Below are 22,585 nucleotides of genomic sequence, written 5' to 3'. Positions count from 1 at the left end.
GCTCACAAGCTGTATCTCCAGCTCCAGGGAATCTGAGGCCTTCTCGCCTCCATGAGTACCTGCATGTGTGCACATCAGCTCATTCAGGCACACACATACATATAAAGTATACATAAATGAGTCTTTTTATAGACAGGGGAGAAAGAAAACACTGGGTAAGGGAAGTAGCCATGGTGGGTGGAAGTAAGGTCTGTAACAAACCCCCACATCCACATGATTCTCTCACAAGACCCCTAAACTGAGAGTCCCTGGCCCGTGCAGCCCCTCCCTGCATGCTGTCTCAATTTGAAGGAAGTTGAAAACTCAAAGGACTTTGGGAAGATCTGAGTTGAAACATGGCTGTACACTATTCTCCTTAGACATGTGTTGAGAAGGTTCCTCTCCATGTGCTGGCAATCACACCTGCTCCTCAGATGCACTGAAGTACATTTCCATCTCTTTTAAATGCCATCAACTCTCCAGAGGCAAGGGCAGGCAGGTCCCTCTGAGTTCAAAGACCAGCATGATCTACATAGTTCCAGGACAGCCAGAGCTCTGTATTGAGACCCTGTCTTAAAAGGAAGGGAGAGAAAGGAGAGGGAAAGAGGGAAGGAGGGAAGGAGGGAAAGAGGGAAGGAGGGAAGGAGGGAAAGAGGGAAGGAGGGAAGGAGGAAGGGAGGGAGGGAAGGAGGGAAGGAGGGAAAGAGGGAAGGAGGGAAGGAGGGAAGGAGGGAAGGAGGGAAGGAGGAAGGGAGGGAGGGAAAGAGGAAGGGAGGGAGGGAGGGAGGGAGGGAGGGAGGGAGGGAGGGAGGGAGGGAGGGAAGAAGGAAGGAAGGTCCTCTCCTGCTCCTCAAGAGGTAGTGTTGAAAGTACTTGGAAAGAGAATAGCAAGCTGTCACCACCTCAACTCCCTCTCTCTGTCCTTTCTGCCAAAGGTCTTTGCAGCCCAATTACCAGAGTCACCTTAAGAAAGACAGGAAGTTCCCATAAGAGATTAGCAAGAAGTGGGAGATTTCTCTCACTGTTTCTCATGGAAGACATGGGGCAGAAAAAAAAAAGGTTTCTATTAAAGACATAAAACCCAGGAAGAAAAGTGTCCAGGTTCTGTTTCAGAAGTGCATTGAGCAGAGGCAGCCTGGGCTAGACACTTGCCAATAGTCCTGAGGGTGCTGAGTCCCTGAAACCACTTGATTATGTCACTTAACCCTCCTCTGATGCAAATGCTCCTGCCTCAACACTCCAAAAGATGCTGCTGGCCAAGACATTCCCTCCGTAAATAGAAGCGATAGAGCCATGAAGGGTTCCCCAGCTTATACCAGGGACCATATATTTGTCCATCCAAGACCCTAAGCAACTTATATAATCATTGCCAGGTGGGGAGCTAAGGCCCAGAAAGGACCAACTTGGGTCAAATGACTAGCTCAAGGAAAAGCTAACCCTTGGAGTATTAGACACAGCCATTCCACTATTAGACACCATACAGTCCATTAGACACAACCAGCGAAGCCCCTGTCAGCCATGATTACCAACCATAGCACAAGCAAACCACGAGAAAAGCTTGCACTCATCATAAGGTAGACACTATACCTCTGGTAACCTCCGAGATAATCTCACAGATGGGGATTTTAAGGGAAAAGAGTAGGCGTGTAGGCTATTAATGCATTTAGTGAACAAATTATTCCACTTGGCCTGATTTGGGGGTCAATTCTCTATTAGGATAACCTATTTCCTTCTCATGTAAAGGTCAGTGTATTAAGGCATGGTTTGGGCATTTGGGGGCTCTTTGTTCCCTACCCAACTTTAATTGGAGTCCTGAGAGGTTCAATAACTGATATTGTCAGGCTCTCCCTGATCGATGGTGCTGGCTGTCCCTGAACACAGGCAGTTTCTGTCCATCTGGGCCCGGGTTTGGCAGAGAAATCATAAGTCTCTTCTTTGACACAAAGAAAGAGAAGTGCTCCCAGACAAATTGCTTCTCTTCCAGACACATTTGTAAAAATTGCCTGGTTTTCTGTGACAGGCAGCGGGTGAGCAAGGTTGCTCAGGTTAGAGCCGGTGGAGGGGAGGTGGGAGGGAGATGCAGCCTGATGCATCGCACCCTAAAAAGAAAACCCGAAATTGCCCTGGCTAGCCAAGAGCATCCGGAAGAGGGAAGAAAGGAAAGTTTATCTGGGTTGTCTGCATGCCACCTGAGGCTAGAAAAGTATTTCTCAGTCCAGAAACCTGCTTCTCGGGGGAAACAGGTGGGATGGGGACACTTGGGCGTCTGGAATTCAATGTCACAGAGAAAACAGATGTTTCCAACAGGAGCCACGGTATTTCTTTCTGAGGTCCTGTAATTTCTCCTCGTATCCCAGTCCTAATTACATTTCAAAAGGACAAGCCACCTGGTCATATATGCAAGATAGCTTGGCCCACTGGAGACTTATGAAGGAAGACAGATGTTTTGTGAAAGGAAGAAAGCAGGTGACATCAGTCTCGGCAAAATGCCTTCTTTGGAGAAAACACTGTCAAAGCCATGCCTGGGGCTCAGTGGCACATCACACTAGCGTGGTCCCTCCTGTGGCTGAGGGTTGGTAGATAATTAACAATAAGCCGGAACTGGATGGAGAGGCGAGGAACCACTAACTCAGTCAGTCAGTCAGCCCATCCCACCACCCAAGGGAAGCCCAACAGCGCCTCAGACTGAAGAGCTAGAAAATTTCATTAAACATTTCCACTCATGGGCCAGCAAGATGGCTCTTTATAGTAAAGGCCTTTACTGCCGAGCCTGAAAACCTGAGCTCAATCCCCCAGAACCAAATAGAGGAAAAAGAGAACTGACCTGACTTCTGAAAGCCAACACACACACACACACACACACACACACACACACACGTACACACAAATATTTAAGGCCATTTCAAATTTCTATCCTAATTTCAAGCAAAAATTCATCTTAAAAAAAAATATGAACTGGTCACCAAGTCAGAAGCAACTTGCAAAATTAAATATTCTCTCACTATATGAGATGGATGTTCTTGGTTGAATATTTTGTCATTCTAGAATACAAATCATCTTCAATAATTTCAGAGTTAGTATATTAAATTTGTTTTGGCTTTTCAAGACAAGGATTCTCTGTGTAGTCCTGGCTGTCCCTGGCTGTCGTGAACTCACTCTGTTGACCAGGCTGGCCTCAAACTCAGAGATCTGCCTGCCTCTACCTCCTGAGTGCTGCGATTAAAGGCAAGAGCCACCACCACCACCCAGCATGTATTTTGATTGTATAAGTGTCAATGCTAAGAACATTGTCTCACACTGATATGTAGTTCAAAATAGAAGAAGTATGTTTAAGGAAATTTTGAAGGTTCTATTCTAATTTCAAATGAAAATTCATTTAACAATTTTTTATAAACTGATCATCAAATCAGAAACAATTTTTAAGCCATATATTCTAACACATCATGATTCAAAGTTATACTAATTTGATATTTAGATGCTGAGGAATGAGAGCAGGGAAATATTTTAAATTTTTTTCTCTGTAATTAAGCCATTGTTTCTATAAAAGCAGAAAATGTTATATAAACATGTTGTGATTCATAACTGCCTTAGCGTTTCTATTTTTGTGTTAAGACACCATGACCATAAGCAACTTGGGAAGGAAAGGGGTTATTTCAGCTTATGATTTCATATTCATCCGTCATTGAAGGAAGTCAGAGCAGGAGCTAAAGCGGAGCAGGGACTGTGGAGGCAGGGTTGTGTGGAGAGGCCATGGAAGAGCTCTGCTTACTGACTTCCTCCCAAGGCTTGCTCAACCTGACTTCTTATATGACCCAGGACCACCTGCCCTGGGATGACATCATCCACAATGGGCTGAGCCCTCCCTCATCCATTATCAGTCAGGAAAAATGCATCATAGTCTTGCCTATGGGCCATTCTGGTGGGGTCACTTTCTCAATTGAGGTCCCTTCTTTCCAAATGACTGTAGTTGTGTCAAGTTAACATAAAACTAGCCAACACAACAGCATGATGGCCTCTAATGTAAGCCCAGGTGTTTTAGATCATGTGTGGCACTTACATATGTTTATATGTACAGCGTACATGTTATGTGTTCAGAACCAAGGCTGAAATGAAGTCAGGCCATGTAACCCAAGTGAGCATAGCCAGACACACTTAGGTTTCAATGCACCTTTGATCTTGCCTTAATTTGCAATCATTGCACATGCAGAAAATGTTTACTGTTGTCAACTTGTTCATTCCATTATGCAACCTGCCCTAGTCAGCTTTGCCTGCCAAGTTGGCATAGCCTAGAGTCCGTGGAGAAGGACATCTCAACTGAGAAATTGCCCAGATCAAATTGGTCTGTGGGCACGTCAGTGGGGGGTTGTCTTGACAGTCAATTGATGTAGGAGGGCCCAGCCCACTGTGAGGAGCACCATTCCCTAGGCAAATAGTCGTTGGCTGTATAAGAAAGCCAGCTAAGCATGAGTAAGCCAGCGAGCAGCATTCCTCCATGGTTTCTTCTTCAAGTTCCTGCTCTGATTTCCCTCAATGATGGACTGTAACCTGTAAGCTGAAATAAACCTATTCCTCTCCTAAGCTGCTTTAGCCACAGTATTTTATCACAGAAACAGAAAGGAAACTAGAATACAACCCCATATAGGGCTATGATGGTACAGTTTAAGGAGCTGTACAAGTGACTATAGAAGTCCACCCAAAGAGGGCGCTGCATTTCTCTTGTTTGCCTTTTACTCAACTCTAGCATGGAGAGGCAGAGAGTTTACTTTCCAAATGACTTGGGTAAATGAAATGAGTGAATTGGAAAGCTGTCCAGACTGATTATTAAAATGTGGTTGCAGCCCCAGCTTTATCATGATGTGAACATGCAACTTCATTTCTGGAACTCAGTTCCATCCGCTAGAACTCAGCGACCCTGATGAGCAATTGACAAGTGTTAAGGTTTGACCATTCTTATAGGTCCCTGTGTTTAAACCCTGGGTCTCCGGCTGGTGGTGCTATTTGAAAGGGTGCAGAACCATTGAGAAGGAAGGAAGGTGTGGCTGGCGGGCAGAGCTGGTGGGCCACTGGAGACAAATAGGCCTTGAGAAGATGTAGCAGAGTGTGCTGCCAGCTGAGCTCTCTGCTTCTTGTCCTCTGAGATGAGAAGAAGCTGTGCCTCAAGCGTCCACCAGCACACAGAGCTGCCTCATCCACCATGAAGACCAGGTATACCCCTCCAGAACACCAAAGGATATCTCGTAATTACTCAGCAACATGGGGCCAGCTCTGCATGAAACTCCTTCCCAAGTCAAACGGATGTTCCAGGGTCAGGAAATCTTTGTTACTTGCAGGTTGTGCCTGTAGCGCACGCTAGAGTGGCTGATTTAGTAGGTGTGTAACAGTGAATGTTGCACAATGTGGGGGGAATTAGGAAGTCAGCAGTTATTTAGAGAAGTGCTAAGTTAGTTTTTAAGTAGGTAGGAAAATTAGCCACAGTAAGCTAAGCTACATGCTAATGGGAAATCTCTCGTTGTAAAATAACTGGCATTCGAGGGTGAATAACAACCGGTGTTTATCCTTCTCAGTAAAAGATCATCTCTGAGAGTGTTTGTGCACCTAACAGTTTTTCTTCAATGGGATACAGAAAGAAACTACGGTTTTGTTCCCCTTCTGCTTCCATGGCATGTGTGCATTCGGGCCTGTGAGACTCCCTGAGTTTAATTAGGGTCGTCATATGACCATGGAGAGGGGACTGTTCAATGGAGTATGGACAACCTTTCGGTGGCAACACCGCTGAAGAAAAGCATTCTGCATCTCCAGAATCCATTAGCTCCCAGTAGCACCCAGGGAAGAGTGAGGCCTCATTAGCCCCTTGCCTGTTCGTGATGATGTAGACACGCCCAGGCCTCATTAGCCTCTCCTCCGTCTGTGATGGTGTAGACACACCCATCTCGTTCAGGAAGCCACAGCTGCTGTGTGTTTGGGACCACAAAGGTCACATCAAATCTAGAAGATTGTTTCGAAGCACTCTTTATAGCCCACTGAGTCCAACTAATACTGACCATATGTGCGTGGGTGTACGACTGTCTACTGGAGCATCAGCAACCTCCTAGAGGCCACACCCATAAAAAATGACTCCTCCCTCTCTCTTCCAGCAGCCATCAATTGCCAATAGTTCTCACTTAGGGTTGGGGCCTCATAACCACCCCTGTGGTGGAACGGTAACTGGCTTGATCTTGTGAGGAGCTTGTATAAACAGCAGCAGCTGCTAAGCTTATGTACCTAGTGGTTCCGTCCTGACTGGAAGGAACTTTTTCCTTATTCTGTCTTTTACACTCTTCCACGATATTCTCTGAGCCTTGTCCAATTTGGGGCTATATGCTAATTTTTTTATTAATAACTGTGTCTTTGTGCACCTTTGTCTTCCCCTTAGGTACAGCGCAGCATCTCCATGGCTAGCTTAAAGTATCACCCTCAACCGAAGAGCATCTTCTGTCATGTGTAAAACGAAAAGGAAGATGTCACTGTGCAGTCTAACCCGCCGTCATCGGTGGGGTCAGCCCGCGTTAGGCCTGCACTCAGGACTTCTCCCCCCTGAAGAATATAATAGAAACATGCAACAAAAGAGGGTTTTTCTAAACAAAGTTCACTTCTCAATAGTTCAGGAGAATTTGTTCTCACTGTCTTCCCAAGTACAATGGTCAAAAAGGTTTTGAAAGCCAGACAGGGTGATGCGTACCTATAATCCCAGCACTTGGGAGGAAGAGGCAGTAGGGTTATCATTAAATAGAAGATAGCCTGGTCTACATAGTGAGACTATTGGACTGGTTAAATCTATCTATATTTTTGTTGTCAAATCTATCCATCTGAGAGCCATCTGGGAAGAGAAGTCGAGAGATTGTCCAGTCCAGACTGTTCTGCGGGGATTTCTTGGTGGTTATAAAGAGGGCAGCTCACCATGGGCAGTGCTACCTGGGCAAGGGGGCAAGTGTACAAGAAAGCTGACTAAGCATTGGCCAGGGACAACAAGCCAGTGAGCAGAGTTCTCCATGGTTCCTGCCCTAATGTTCCTGCCTGGAGCCCTTTCCTGGCTTCTCTTAAAAATAGATTGTGACCTGGAAGGGCACGCCTTTCCTTCCCACATCGCTTCTGGTCAGAGTGCTTCATCACAGCAGCAGAAACCAAACTAGAATTGCTACACAATGAGACTTCCTCTCTCAAAAGGTCCAAAGAAACAGACAACCAAACTATGTTTCTTAGGAGGCGAGATTGGACGTGGTTAGAGTGGCTTGGAATGGTGTCACATACGCACTGTCCACATAACAGTGTTTTAGTCCGTGCTAGCCACCTACATGATTTTAGCCCCGTAAGACCTTCATGGAGCGGAGGACCATGAAGCTGCTGCAATGTCTACCATTCAGCATGTCTGTGGTGAGATACATACAGACCCACGGCTCTGTCAGCAGTATAAATGCATAACGCATACAGCTGTGTGTAGGGCATAATACTTTGATAAGTAATGCCTCCAATGCTAGCTTTTGGTTCATGATGCACTCTTTTTATCAGTATGTTAAGGTTTACTCGTCCTTATAAAAGGGAGAGTTCACAGTAAAGCAGCATTCCACATTGCACCAGCAGTGCATATAGCTAAGATTCATTGTGTCTCTTCCTGCTAGAGTTTTCTCCTGCATTTCATTCATTCATCATGGCCCTCAGAGTAACGAGCGTGTGATGTGTATTTATTCAGGTGCATGGCGTATATAGGTTTATAGCCTACGTATGTAGCAAGCTACTCCAACTAGGTTTGTACAAGCACACCACAGCACTCTCATCTCAAGGAAGTTGCCTATTAACACATTTCACAGACCATGTCCCCGTCATTCCGTGATACGTGCCTATACATAAATTTCTAAGTGTCGGTGCTAATAGAGCAGAGATTCCTACTCTCTTCTTAAAAGTGTCAGGCGCCAAGATGTTAGCTTCTCTCCAGAAGCCCACCGCCTGTTTTCTTTGTCTCTCGCAGGTGTGTGCTATGCAGAGTTTGGAGTTCGAGTCCCCAAGACCACAGGATCTGCCTACACCTACAGCTATGTCACCGTTGGGGAGTTCGTGGCATTTTTCATCGGCTGGAACTTGATCCTGGAGTACCTGATTGGCACGGCGGCTGGTGCCAGTGCTCTGAGCAGTATGTTTGACTCCCTGGCAAACCACAGCATCAGCCGCTGGATGGTGGACACTGTGGGAACCCTCAACGGCCTGGGTGAGACCGCACTGTCCTTCCCCCTAACGTGCAAATTCATGGGCCAGATGAATAGATTCCCCTTTAAGAATGCAGCTTGGAGGCTGGAGGGATTGCTCAGTGGGTAAAGTATTATCTGGGCAAGCATGAGACCTGAGTTTGATATCCTCCAGAACACAAACACACAGAGAGACAGAGACAGAGACACAGAGACAGACAGACAGACAGACAGACACAGAATTACAAATAAGAAAAATAAATCTTTTCTTTCAATCGCTGCTCACCCCAGTGCCACAGTAACAAGTATAATCATGGCTGCATTCAGACTTCATACCATTTTAATTCTGAAATGACCCAAAACTCAAGTCACCCATCTCACTCACTTTGCAGATGACATAAGGCTGCCTGCAAATGTGCAGCTGGAGTCCAGGCTCCCCAGCTGCTGAGGCAATGCCTCCTCCTCTCTGTAGAGGGCAGGAGTCCACTGGGCAATGGATGGTCTGAGCCACCAGGACCTGTGTGCATAGGCGGGGCTGTGTCCCAGGCTGCTTCTCTCCGCAACCCCACACTGCAAATGAGACGTCACCAAAATGGCTCTCAAATACGCACATTTTGAAACGTACTAATAAAGAAAAGATTGTGGGAATGGAAAATCATGCCAATTACAAAGCTAACAATAATGAAGATGAAGGAATTTTCAGAGAATATGTTAGACCTATCTATCTATGTGCCACAAATGTTCCAAGATGCTCCTGACTATACACGGGTTTGCTGTGCCACCACAGGTACACTGTGATGTGTCCTGAGTTTCTATCTATGGCATGAGGTCACCTTATCTGTGTCGCTAACTTCTTCATTTGCAGATAAACACTTATATCTGCTTATAGACCATACCAGTGACATGTTTTGTGTACAGAGAGAAAGACAGACTGACTGACCACCACTCTAAGGGTCATAACCGCCCAGGTGCAAAGGGGAGGCTGGGTCCACAGGGCACCTTCTTCAGAAAATATTAACCACATCTTCCTCCCCTAGGGAAAGGGGAAGAGTCGTACCCAGACCTTCTGGCTCTAGTGATTGCGGTCATCGTGACCATCATTGTGGCTCTGGGAGTGAAAAACTCTGTGGGCTTCAACAACGTCCTCAATGTGCTGAACCTGGCAGTGTGGGTGTTCATCATGATCGCAGGCCTTTTCTTCATCAACGGCAAATACTGGGCTGAGGGCCAGTTCCTGCCCCACGGATGGTCAGGGGTGAGTTTATTCTCGGAGTCTAGAGTGACTTCCCTGCCGGGAATAGTTTAAGACACATTTTCAAGAAAACGTGTTCTTCTAATTGGCATGTTCTGAAGAAGTATTTTGATTCTGCACTCATTTACTGTTTCGCTGAGATCCCAGTCCACACCGGTAGCAATGACAGCTTTGATGTGGTGCTCTCTCTCGCTCAACCTGCCTGCCCACACGCTAAGGGCTACATGCATTGTCTCATCACAGTAATCTTGGGTGGGAAATACTCACAAGGGGGCCTAAGGATGAAAACATCCACACCCAGAAAGATCCAGTGACTCCCTGTTAGGCACAGTGTTTGGCAGAATCAGAACCAAAAGCCAGGAGTTTTGGATCCAAAGACTGTGTAGGAACAGCTCAGTTCTGCTAAGATAGGCAGCCATGCACAGAAAGAAAGAGATTGGTAAAGAAAGTGAGAAGACTGAGTAGATAGGAAAGGGCTGCCTTTTTCTTGGGGGAAATTATTTATAATCAGACTCCAACATCCAAGCCTGGAAAGAGAGTCCCACTGGGGTCTGAGAGCAGCAGGGTCAGTTCAGCAGTGACAGCTCTGAGTCATGAAAGGCACATAGTCTAGCTAGTGTAGTCAAGGTAAGGTAAGGGTGAGCTGGATAGAAGAACATCTTGGATCTCTCCCCCAGGACCTGGTAGTGGTAAAATCCATAAGTCGGGGAGGCAAGTTCTTTATACTAAAAGTGGTTCTAAGTCTCTCCCGACTTCTTCCTACAGTGGAACTGAAAAATATTTATTTTGTGCATATATCAGTAAAAAAACGATCAGACTTTGTTTGACAGTGGAGCATAAATCAGAAATTTTCCAGATGGAGGGGTTTTAGAAGTCCCCAGGTGCTGTCCCTTGATTTCACACATGAATGACTACCCAGAGGCCCAGGGAGGTGGCTCGGCCTGGTGCTGGGGTAAAGGGTAGGGCTCTACTCAATTTGCTTTTGTAGCTTTGCTTGGACTGGTTTTCCTCCAAGATGTCCAGGGATCAGAAATCACTCTTGGAGAATACTCAAAATAACTTCTGTTTATTCCGAGCCGAGCCATGGCATGCTACTCGGTGCAGAGAAATAAGCAAGTCATTTAAGCCAAAACCGAGTCTGCCGCTTCTCTGTAGGAATTCCAGAGCCACGAAGCGCATCTCTCCTCTAAAGGAGGACAAAGACGTACTATTGGATCCCAAGTCTACATTTTCTTATCGTACAAATTGTTCTCTTCCCATCACACAAGAGAGACAGAAAATTATAAGAGAGGAAAGGAGTGTCCCCCGGACCCCAACTGCACTCACATGTAATGCCTGAAAGTAGTCTCACACGCTTCTCAAGGCTGTAAGAGATGACTGGCCAGAGGATTTACTGGAAGACACTGGGCACCAGTTCACCTTTGTGCTCTGAGCTCTTCTCATTATCAAGGGAGGAGACAAACGTGTATCTAATGCTTGCAGAAAAGGATCCCCTGTTGGCTGCTTTTGTGTAGTATTGTGAGAGTACTGACTGCCGTCCTGGATGCCTGCTGTATCCATGTTACCCTGCTCTTACAGCCAGACCTTAAACAGGTGATGCTGGTCTCCGCCATGCACGTGGAGAGCACAAGGCTCAGAGCTACCCGTGTCACAATTCTACTTCACTTATTCAGGGCAGGGGGCTGAAGTCCCTGCCTAGGGCTGGCAGCTAACCTTCCATACTTCCTTTAAGCTTCAGGAAGAATTAGAATCTTGGAGGTTTTGTTATGTGTGCTGTTATTTTGCCTGCGTGTACGTCTGTGCGCCCGTGTGCACGCAATACCTGCAGAGGCCTGAAGAGAGAGCAAAGCCCCCGGGACTGGATTTGCAGATGATTGTTAGCCACTGTGTGGGGGCTGGGAATGAACCCCGCCCCTCATCCTATGGAAGGGCAACAGCTGCTCTTAACTGCAGAGCCATCTCTCCAGCCCTGAAATGGAAATGTTGGAGCTGTAAGAGATAGCAGGTTCTATCTTCACTCAGGTCGGCCCACTGTGAGGACCAGAAGGACCGAGGGGCTCTGTATGATCCCTCTTTCCAGCTGTGCAGAGCCTGGATGCATCGTTTAACCTTTTCTTTCCTCTGCTGCAGTGTTCTGGGGTCTTCATTCTCTTTGGGGTGTCTTCTTCCTGCTTCAGGGATTCTATACCTTGTCTAATCAGGAGGCTACGGCTTCAAGGACTCACCAGATCTATCTTTAGATGTCCCGATTTATGCACTCTGTATTCTCACTTGCTTTTCTAGATAAAATAATAATAATAATAATAATAATGTCTAAATTTAGGCATAAAGAAGAAAAAGAAAGATGACTTTTCCACCATTTGGCATTTTCTTTGTGACAAACTCTAATGCGAGACTATTTATTCTTCACGAGAGCCCTGAGAACAATGATCTCCACGTTTACACAAAATAACTGACGTTCAAATTATCCAGGAAGACAGTTCTCGTAAGCAAGAGAGTTGGAATTTCATTCTAGTGCTGAGTGACCCAAAGTCCAGCTGGTTCGCACACCTCTCCCCCCACCCCCCATGAGACCATATTGTTTAAACCTCTAGCCACTGGCCTCACCTTGTCATTGTCACCAAAAAAGCCTGGCTGAGAACTTGGATTTTTTTTCTTATGGCATATCTATTCTCCCTAGAGGAAACAAATGTACGCCCCGTGCTGGGACAAGATGAAAAGGTATTACCTGAGTCCAGCGGACACGTGTGAGATATTGACTCATCTCCCTGTTCCAACACTGCCTGGCCTTGGATTTCTGCTTTGTCCATGTCCTTCCTAGTGACGGGACCTGGCCTTGCTCTTCCTCATCTTTGCTAACAGATCATTTTTCTTGTCCAGCAAGGCCACTGTGAATTTAAGTCACATATTGTAAAAGTCTGACACCTTCTCAGGACTCGGTCATCTGCCACTGTGGTAAAGGCATTTCCCACTCTTACCTAACAAACGTCAACAGAACTGTGTTTTCTTACTTGGCAGCTGCATGAATGTCTGTGCTGTTTGGAGAAACTGAATCCTACTGCTAAGTAGGGGACTAGTGAAGAGTTCCAGACATGTTGGGGTGCACTGTGCTTTAGGGACAAGGGGGGTGAAGAAGCGAGGTAGGATCCTGAGGACACCACTACAGTGGGTTAGGCACAACTCACAAGTGCTGTGAAAGGGTTAATGAACAGCCAGTCCTCTGGCAATGGGGCCCCCACAATCCTCTTCCAGCCACCTCTTTCCAAAGAAAATAGCTTAAAGAATGGTTTACTCACTTAAAGGTTCTGGGTCAAATGCTTCTTTGGTCTTGAAGAGCTTAAGAACAACAAACATTTTCCCCTATATCAAGTGACTCTGGCCCTCAGTTGAACCCCTGCTCCCATCTGCAGTTTCTCAGCCCCTGAACACTGTTGGATGTGTGTGCCCTTCGTGTTATTTGTTCTTGATGCTATCTTATGGTTTCTCTTAAACCAAATAAGATATTTTACCAGCACAAATAGCTCCCAGGAAAATAGTCCATAGTAAGAATTTGTGAGGAATTCTGAAGGCCTCCAAGAGAAAGCTATTATTTTTCATGGTCTCCTTGTCTGAATCCATTTGTTGGAACCTATTAGCACATTCCACTGTCTCACTGTGGACAGGCTGCTAATAGATCTGGGGCATGAGGGTGCTTGAAAATGCTATTAACATCATCGTTTGGTCCTGTCACCTTGCCAGGAAACTAGACAAAGGTGCCTAATTATTTTCTAGCGTCTGAAGCTTCTCAAGACAACATGGGAAGCCCACGTCATCCTAATCACTCACAAATATCACCAAAGTCTGGGGCAGCCGTGAGGGATCCTACACGCTGAGTAGCAAGCCACCTCCATAAGCAACACCCCTCCGTGTGGTGTGCTACTTCTCTGCAGAGCTGTTGGCAGGGTGAGCTTGTTCTGAGTCACGTGGGTAAGCATCTGCCCTGGCTTAGGGCACACAGGTGTTTCATATGTTACAGGTATCCCAATCATCAATGCCGATGGCCAGATGAGATCTAGAGAGAGTGAGGGAGAAAGCAGCTTTAGTGATCACTCTTTTGTTTCTTTGTTCTTACATTTGTTAGAGAGAGAGACAGAGACAGAGAGACAGAAAGGCAGAGACAGAGAGGGAAGAAATAATCTAATCGAGTAGCCGAGCATGACAGTGCAGGCCCATAGTCCCAGAGACACAGTTAAGTGGCTCATGACTTCGAGAGTATCCAGGATCATGTAGGGAAATCTTTTCTCAAAATGAAGTAGAAAACTAACTCAGCTAAAAGATGATCTTTCTGCTGGTTTTGTTTATTTCACCCATCTCGTTAGTCTGGAGTCTATTTAGCCTTGTGTGTTAGACCCTAAGCTTATAGAGGGCAATGGTTGCCTCAACCTCCCCAGATGCTCTCCAGTGCCCTGGGTTTGATTGATCTGGTCTTTCTTCAACTAACATTGCTTTCCGATTCTACATATGTACGTTCAGACCAATCTTCGTCCTCCTTACAAGTGTACTTCCCCTCTTGCTAGCTTGATCACAGTTAATTTTCTAGTGTCTAATCATTATCAATAATTGTCATCCACTCCTTCATTCATTTGCGTTTTTAAATAATACAGATGTTTATTAGTTTTTTTAAAGATTTATTTATTTATTATATGTAAGTACACTGTAGCTGTCTTCAGACACTCCAGAAGAGGGTGTCAGATCTTGTTACGGATGGTTATGAACCACCATGTGGTTGCTGGGATTTGAACTCCGGACCTTTGGAAGAGCAGTCCGGTGGTCTTACACACTGAGCCATCTCACCAGCCCTTCAGTTTATTTCTACAGTCCAAGTTACAGCTGTGGTCCTGCAGTATCTCCAGGACTTCAAGCCTGTGAGCCCAAACTGGGAGTTCTTTCTTCTCCTTCTCAAGCTCAGTGTGTGGCACATGGTGGCACTTAACATAAGTGTGTCATACTCCAAATGGAAAAGGTATTCCAAGTTGTGCCCTTGGGCTTCATCCACCCTAGAAAAATTCACAGTACTAATAGTACTGACAATAAAAGCTAATTCGTGTCAAGCACATACCACACTCTATGGTGTAATTTATCTCATTTCATTGAAATCACCCTGCGAGTTGTTATTACATTCTCCATTTTAGTGATGAAGAAAATGATCTCCAATAGATTAGAAACTCAGCTTAGGTCATCCAGCCAGTTTAGGACACACTCAACCAAGTCTACAAAGACTGCATGCCTAGCAGACCTAGTCATACCTCATGCATGACTCTGGCATCCCCTTTGGAGCACACAATGCTTATTTCCTTCCAGCCATGGCATGGCTAGTCCTTTTGGTGCTTTCAAAGTGATGGAAGAAAGTGACCCGCCACCCATCCCACCGAATCTTCTGCTTTGCAAGTCAGACTCTCAGATTCCCTGCTACTCCTCGTGTAGCATGGCTCCCACCCCTCTCACCTCCTCAGATAGATTTGCCTCACTCTACCTTTCTATCTTATTGTGCCAGGTCACTGTAAATTTATAAGAGGGGTGTGTGTGTGTGTGTGTGTGTGTGTGTGTGTGTGTGTTTTATGCTTATGTGTGTGTGCATATATGTGAATATCTGTATGTGCATGCACATGTATCTTGTATTTGTGTGTGAATGAAGAAGAAGAAGAAGAAGAAGAAGAAGAAGAAGAAGAAGAAGAAGAAGAAGAAGAAGAAGAAGAAGAAAAAGAAAACAGAAANAGAAGAAGAAGAAGAAGAAGAAGAAGAAGAAGAAGAAGAAGAAGAAGAAGAAGAAGAAGAAGAAGAAGAAGAAGAAGAAGAAGAAGAAGAAGAAAAGAAGAAAGACTAAGACTTAAGGGAGGCACGGCTTCACCATGATTGAGACAGCCTCGTGAACCTACAATCCCAGCTTTTGTTCATTCTTGAAAATCAGGACTATTCCCTAGAGAAGTAAAAATAAGCACGTGTCCATGACTGTGGACCTGCTTGTATGATGCAGTAAAATGTGTTTCCTTTCTTCATCTGGCAGCTGACATCACTTCCCATATCCTGATACAAAGGCTTTGCTGGAGGAAAGATAGGTCTCTTCTCTCCCAGGGAATAACACATGCCCACATGAGCAGCCCGAGTGAGCAGTTCTTCACTTCTCTGGGCTCTAGTTCCCTTTAAATATGGTGAAGTGCATCAAATGGACTCCCACAGTAGAACGAAATTTCAAATGAAGAACCTAATTATGCAGAAATTTTAAAGCAATTCTATTGAAATGAACTAATACATATACTTAAATTGTGTCATAATAATAGTATACCTCTTTATTAGCATCTATATCAAAAAAACTGCCATAATTTAGACCAGCACAATTTTTCTTTTTTTTTAATTGGATATTTTCTTTATTTACATTTCAAATGTTATCCCCTTCCCCAGTTCCCCCTCTGCAACCCCCCATCCCATGCCCCCCTTACCCTGCTTCTATGAGGGTGCTCCCCCACCCACCCACCCCCTCACTACCCTACCATTCCTCTACATTGGGGCATCAAGCCTTCACAGAACCAAGGACCTCCCCTCCCATTGATGCCAGATAAGGCCTATCAGCTCCTTCAGTCCTTCCCCTAACTCCTCCATTGGGGTCCCTGTGCTCAGTCTGATGGTTGGCCATGAGCATCGGCATCTGTATTGGTCAAACTCTGGCAGAGCCTCTCAGGAGACAGCTGTATCAGTCTCCTGTCAGTATGCACTTCTTGGCATCAGCAATAGTGTCTGGGTTTGGTGTCTGCATGTGGGATGGACCCCCAGATGGGGCAGTCTCTGGATGGCCCTTCCTTCAGTCTTTGCTCCACTCTTTGTCCCTGTATTTCCTTTAGACAGGATCAATTCTGGCTTAAAATTTTGGAGATGGGTGGATGGCCCCATCCCCCAATTGGGAGCCATGTCTGACCTCTGGATATGGTCTCGACAGGTTCTCCCTCCCCTTTGTGGGGTATTTCAGCTAATGTCATCCCCATGGGGTCCTGGGAGGCTCTTGCTTTCCTGGCATCTGGGACTTTCTGGTTGCTACCCCAGTTCCCCATCCCCCATTGCGACACACCTCTGTTCAATTTCCTGACCCTCTGTACATCTCCTCCATCTCCTCCCACCCCTGATTCTGCTCCTCTGTTTCCCCTCCCCCCAACAATTTTTCAATATCTCTGCAAAAGTCTCATGATGTGAAAATATCTGGTTCTATGGACGACAAAAATTATAGTACATCTACAATCAAAAGAAATCCCAGAATTTAATTAAAGACTAGTTATAATAAAAATGTGATTCTTTTCCAGAAAAAAAAAATCACAAATCTCCCACGATACCACCCCCAGCCCCCGAATCAGAAATCCTAAGGTTAGGAGTTTGGAGCATGCCGTCCCAGGTGGGATCCTCCACATGAACCGGCCCCATCTTACAGCTGGGCAACGGATACTCTGGGCAGCGTGAGAAGACTATCATCTTTGTAACACGTTTTACTAGCTCCAGTCTCTAGTATTTTGGTCTGTGCTTATGAAGAGGTCAGTGGGGAAGGTTAAAAATGAACAAACCATGTGTGGGAAGAGAGGAAAGCAACCCGCTCTCTACACACGCTCCATCCTCCTGCACCCCTGTCAGAGACCAGAGTTTGTGTCTTCATCCAGAACGCACCAGTTTATCCTCCCCCTACAAAGGCACCTCAACTATTGGAAGAGGCATATTATCACTTTCAGTTGAGAGGAAGACTAGGTTAGGAAAGAACATCCAAAATAAGGTCACATGATCCCCGATGAAAGGAGTCACATGGTCCCCAATGGAAGAATTTCAGTGACATTGTGGCTGAAGGTCCAGTCACTTTTGGAGGTCACCTCAATCCTGCAGGCAGTCATCAACAAAAGTTGCTGGGTATTTGGCATCTGCCCACCTTCACCCAGCCACCTACCTCATTCCCAACGAGGTCACTCAAACCCCAAAAGGAACAGAAAGCCAAACTGTCTCCTCTCAAAGGCACTAGAAATCTGAACCTTAGCATCTAGACGCTACCGCACAGGTGATATCTCTCTGAATGGGGCAGAATAATACTTTGTGCGGAAGTATACGCACCCCATCCACAAAAGGCCCGCAGCTCACTTCCAGTCTGTCCATGGTGGATCCACAGTGGTCAAAAGTACCTTTGCTCATTCCCGAGAATCCCTTACAAGGATTTACACCATGCTTGAGTACTGCTAGGGGAAAATAAAACATAAAGTACAAAGTGCATGGGTACAAGGCGGCTCAGTGGTCGAGAAGCTCACTAACACGCGTGAGTCATTGTGTTCAATGACCCCCCCCAAAAAAAAAATACTGATGTTTTTCAACAAATAAATTGAAAATGTTGACTAATCCATTTTTTTTATTTGGCCATAAAATTCTCATCTGTGTATAACACATGAGTCATAGAGCAAAGCAGAGTAGAACCGAGCACGGGTGCTGAACATTCACCGCATGCTGTTCAGGCGTGTCTGCAGAGCACCGGGCAGCTGTGGGCACCACGTTTAAGCCATGGTTCTTTGTGCCCTCGTCTTCTGAGCCTAACAGATGGCATCATCCTTACAGGTGTTGCAAGGAGCAGCCACGTGCTTCTATGCTTTCATTGGCTTTGACATCATTGCCACCACTGGTGAGGAAGCCAAGAACCCCAACACATCCATCCCTTACGCCATCACTGCATCCCTGGTCATCTGCCTGACAGCGTATGTGTCTGTAAGTACCAAATGCTGGGAGGACCTTCTTCATGACCCTTCATGTTCTAGTGTAAAAAGGGGCTCTGGGGCTGAGGAGATCTTCATGCAAACACAATCATGTGAGTCAATCCTGAGAACACACAGGAAAAGCAAAAGTCAGGCATGGTTGTACAGGCTGGGGAGGTCGACAGACAGATCCCTGGGGCTCACTGGCCAGCCAGCTTCCTCTTCCTGTTCTACACCAGTGAGAGACCCTGTCTCAGAGGGGTGGGGAAAAGGTGAGAGAGACAGAGACAGAGACAGAGACAGAGACAGAGGAAGGGGGAGGAGGAGAAAGAGAAAGGTGGACAGCGCCTGAGACTCAATACAATGCTATACACACACCTGCACAGACAGGCGTACACACTCACACAACAGCAGCAACTGTGGCCATAGGGTTTTGACACCTCCTGGCTCAGTACATAGATTTCTCACTCCTTGGGGGTTGGTGCTTGCATGGTTTTTCCATGTGTCCCCCTCTAGTTCTACCTACTGGCAACAAGAAAAAAAAAAAAAAAACCCTCAACACCTCAAAATGGAGGGGTAGCAAAGTCCCAAGCCCTCACCTCAGCCTGTGCCTCTCAAGTCTCCAGCCTCACCCTTCCCTTTGCCTGGGGACAGTTTGCAAGGGTTGGGCTACTGTCCAAGCGGCTCAGGTCATAGGCTGGCAGTAACGGGTGGTGTGCAAGCAGAAGCACTGTGGCCTCTGTGCCCAGGCCTCAATGCTCTTCTGTCTTCTGGGAGCTTCCCGGCAGTGAAGAGGCAAGGCTCCCACAGACTGGGGCGAGAGAACACACTGTCCCTGGGAAACACTCCTGCCCTGAAATCTGGAGAGAAGTGCAGTTCTTTTCAGCTCAGTCTTCTGACACCAGCTCCAGCTCTCCCTTGGGGTTTCCCTCAGAAAGAAGCCTCTAGCCTGGTCTCCTCAGGACCCATAAGTCCACGCCCACACATACTTCTAATGTTTCGTTCCTCAGTCCCTGTGGCAGAACTTCTATCCCAGAAATTGATAGTCTCACCTAACATCTTCTTAGTTCCTATAACCATCTGACCAACTATGATACAAACACTCCCAGGTCCTGGGAAAATGCAGCAACCATAGGTTGGCTTTAAAGTATAGTTTGCTGGACATCACCCCAAAGATTCTAGTATACTAATCTGAAGAAACGTATATGTCTAATAAGCTAAAAGTCGTTACAATTAGAACGAGTCAGGACATGGGTACAGCCTGTCAAACCTGTCATCCCTCATTACCTGCACCCTGAAAAAAAAAAAAATATATATATATATATATATATATATATTCTTTAAGCCATTACCTAAGGAATTCAGACCAGATGATAAGGCAAGATGCATTCAGGATTGTCTGTTGATAGCAATCCAGTTGCCCACTCAGACATTCTATGAATGGGCCAATTATTATGCCCCTCTATGCATACACAGTCAAGTGCCTACATATTATTCAGACCCTGATTGTCCCTGCATAGTGGGAGAGCTGTCAGGGCAGAAGTGACAGATCTGCTCTGCCCTGCTGTCTCCCTCCACATTTTCACCATCCCACCCCTCCCTCTTCCCTTTTCCCAAGGAGGGAACATGCACTCACAGTGACTCCTGCTCTTGTGGTCCCTCTGTTAAACAGCACTTCAGAGATTACAGGGTACTGCTTTTGCATCTACCAGGCTGGCAGCTTAGCCCATCCTGGTCTGTGTGGCCAGAGACTCTGAGTGTTGCCATAAGGATCCACCTCTCTCTTCCAACCACTCTACTGCATCCTCAGAGGCAATGTGACAAGTGGCCCAGCCCTGAGGACCACTGTCTTGCAGACTACACAGGCCTCAGCTAGGCCTCAGGGACCTGTTGGTCTTGTCATGGTCAGTAAATGGCTATCCTGCTACCAAGTTGCTGGGCTGTCATGGTATAGTCTGCTGTCTTCCCTGGTGGCCTATGGTTTCCCTGGAGCACCTTGGGTTCTGACAAACAGGCAAAGAAGTGGTCTGTCTACATGTGAGCTACCCTCCCCATTTCAGGCTTCCAATTCCCTTTCTTGGTGTCGGAGTTGTTTTTTATATGCCAGGGAGAGCCACATGTGACTACTGGGTCCGTTGTTTAGGGCCAATGCCAAAGAAACCAATTTTATAACAGATCTTTGACATAGAACAGAAAGCAGAGGACCCCTACACGAGTCCCCAGACGAGTGTATCCTGATGAAGTAGAGACACAGTGGCTTCACAGATAGAGTGTGATTGGAGTCCCTCCCGATGCCACAGCTCCTTGTTGGCCTGCATGACCCTTGGCACTAAGCCAGAGAGAAGAAACGAAAATGTCGATCCCTAATGTGGCCCTGTCAGCTCATGGTCTGTGGAAGTCCCAAACACTTTCAGGGTTTTGAGCTCTCAGGCTGGGAATGAGGATGAGCACCAGGAAGATCCTGAAGGGATAAAAGAAGGAAAAATCCTGTCCTCAGGCTGGTGAGATAGCCCAGTAGATAAAGGTGCTGGCTGCCAAGCAGACAACATGGGACACGTCTCCACAATCCACACCGAAGAAGAGAAATGAGCTACCCCAAGATGTCCTTCAGTCTCCACTCAGGCACCACAACATGCAAGCATATGTACGCGCACACACACACACACACACACACACACACACTTAAAAAACAGATGATAGATACATAGACAGACAGACAGACAGACAGACAGACAGACAGACAGGTAAGGGAGAAAACATGGAGACCATATGGTTTATAATAAAGCCACATGGCCAGTTAATAGTAGATCCAGACTACCATACAAGCCTTTCTCCAGGCCAGGGTCCCCATCCACGTGGATAGTCTTGTCTGCTTCCAGCCTGTCTCTTCTGTTTTCACAGGTGAGCATGATCTTAACCCTGATGGTACCATATTACGCCATCGACACGGAGTCCCCGCTCATGGAGATGTTTGTGGCCCATGGCTTCTATGCTGCAAAGTTTGTAGTGGCCATTGGCTCGGTGGCAGGACTGACCGTCAGCTTGCTGGGCTCCCTATTCCCCATGCCCAGGGTCATTTATGCCATGGCTGGTGACGGGCTGCTTTTCAGGTAAGGGGTCTACTCCGCTGTTCCTATCTAGGGGGACCGTCACCCACTGATAGCCATCGTGGCGAGTGCCTTTCCTTAAAGACTCAGAATCTTGCCAAAGTCTGGATTTTAAAAGCTCAGACCGAAACAGCTTCTCACTTGACCCTAGGTCCCTCAGTCCAGAACCAACTGATCCGTGCCCTTCTCCCTCCTCTGGTTGGGTCATTTCCCATATGTGGGCAATAGGTCCAAAATGCTACATGGAAGATAAGGGCACTGTCAGAAGGAAGAGCCCAGCTCAGGGAAATCTTAGGCCTGCCTCATATCGAGACCTGGCTTCTCTCTGCAAAGCTTTCCTGAAGCTGAAAAACACTCAACCATCGTAGATGAGATGAGATCCTCTGGTGAGAAGATGGTAGCTGGGGTGATAACAGTCACCTGAGGAGCAGTTATGAGCACTGGTGTCACTGGGTGCTCTGTTTTCTGTGCCCCATTGGTTTCCCCGCAGCCACTCTGCTTTGTAGAGGAGCCTACCAGAAATTAAAGAGGCAGAAAAGCCCAAGTCTCACAGCTGAAGAGCACTGGGCCAGGATCCTAAACAAGAGCTGCCTGGCTCTGAAACTCAGACTTTTGATCGTGTGAGTGTTTGGACAGCATGTCTCTATACACCACACATGCATCTGGTGCTTCTGAAGCCCAGGAGAAGATGTTGTTAGATCCCCTGGAACTGGAGTTAAAGACAGCTGTGAGCTGCCGTTTGGGTGCTGTGAATTGAACCCAGATCCTCTAGAATAGCCCTTGCTCTTAACCGCTGAGCTATCCCTCCAGCCCTGATCCTCAGACTTTTGACAGCAGTAACACTTTGGAAGTTCCAGCCCTTTTGGTAGCCATGAACTGGCCCATTTTTCCCCTGCCAAGACAGGACATGCCCCTACTCTTGATCCCAGTGTTTACTACGGGAGGCCAAGTAGCTCCCAACAGTGTCAAGAGAGCAGGCTCCAGGCTGTATTTCTGCCACTAGCTGTCACCTCCTGCTCTATTTCCTCCACTCACCCTGCGTCTGCACCAGCTTAGAGCAGTTACGTTTAGGGTGCTTGGTAGATCAAGAAAGGGGTAGATCCTGATAGTGGTGATGGTGAGACAAGTTCACACCACCGTGGGGTTTTCCCGCCATTGAAAAAAACAAACAAAAAGCCTAAGATGAAAGATGCTGTGGGCCTAGCACACAGTGCTGTGAGATTCATAAGAGAAATGAGGGGGACTCTTAAGCTCTTGCTCTCTCCTTGTCTCTTACCTCTTGCTCTCCTT

General features: G+C 46.6%; 1 protein-coding gene across 1 annotated transcript in view; it reads left to right on the top strand.

Moving 5' to 3' along the window:
• The window catches only part of Slc7a14 (solute carrier family 7 member 14), a 106,931-nt gene that overhangs the window by 67,656 nt on the left and 16,690 nt on the right, over nucleotides 1-22,585 (top strand). The window contains exons 3-6 of the mRNA XM_021196557.2: nucleotides 7,982-8,218; nucleotides 9,233-9,450; nucleotides 18,055-18,201; nucleotides 21,090-21,298. Of these exons, the coding sequence (XP_021052216.1) occupies nucleotides 7,982-8,218; nucleotides 9,233-9,450; nucleotides 18,055-18,201; nucleotides 21,090-21,298 (811 nt within the window). The remainder of the gene's footprint in view (nucleotides 1-7,981; nucleotides 8,219-9,232; nucleotides 9,451-18,054; nucleotides 18,202-21,089; nucleotides 21,299-22,585) is intronic.

This window comes from Mus pahari, chromosome 4 (assembly GCF_900095145.1).
Source record: "Mus pahari chromosome 4, PAHARI_EIJ_v1.1, whole genome shotgun sequence".
NCBI classification, from domain to species: domain Eukaryota; kingdom Metazoa; phylum Chordata; class Mammalia; order Rodentia; family Muridae; genus Mus; species Mus pahari.
This window is presented reverse-complemented; position numbering and strand designations above follow the sequence as displayed.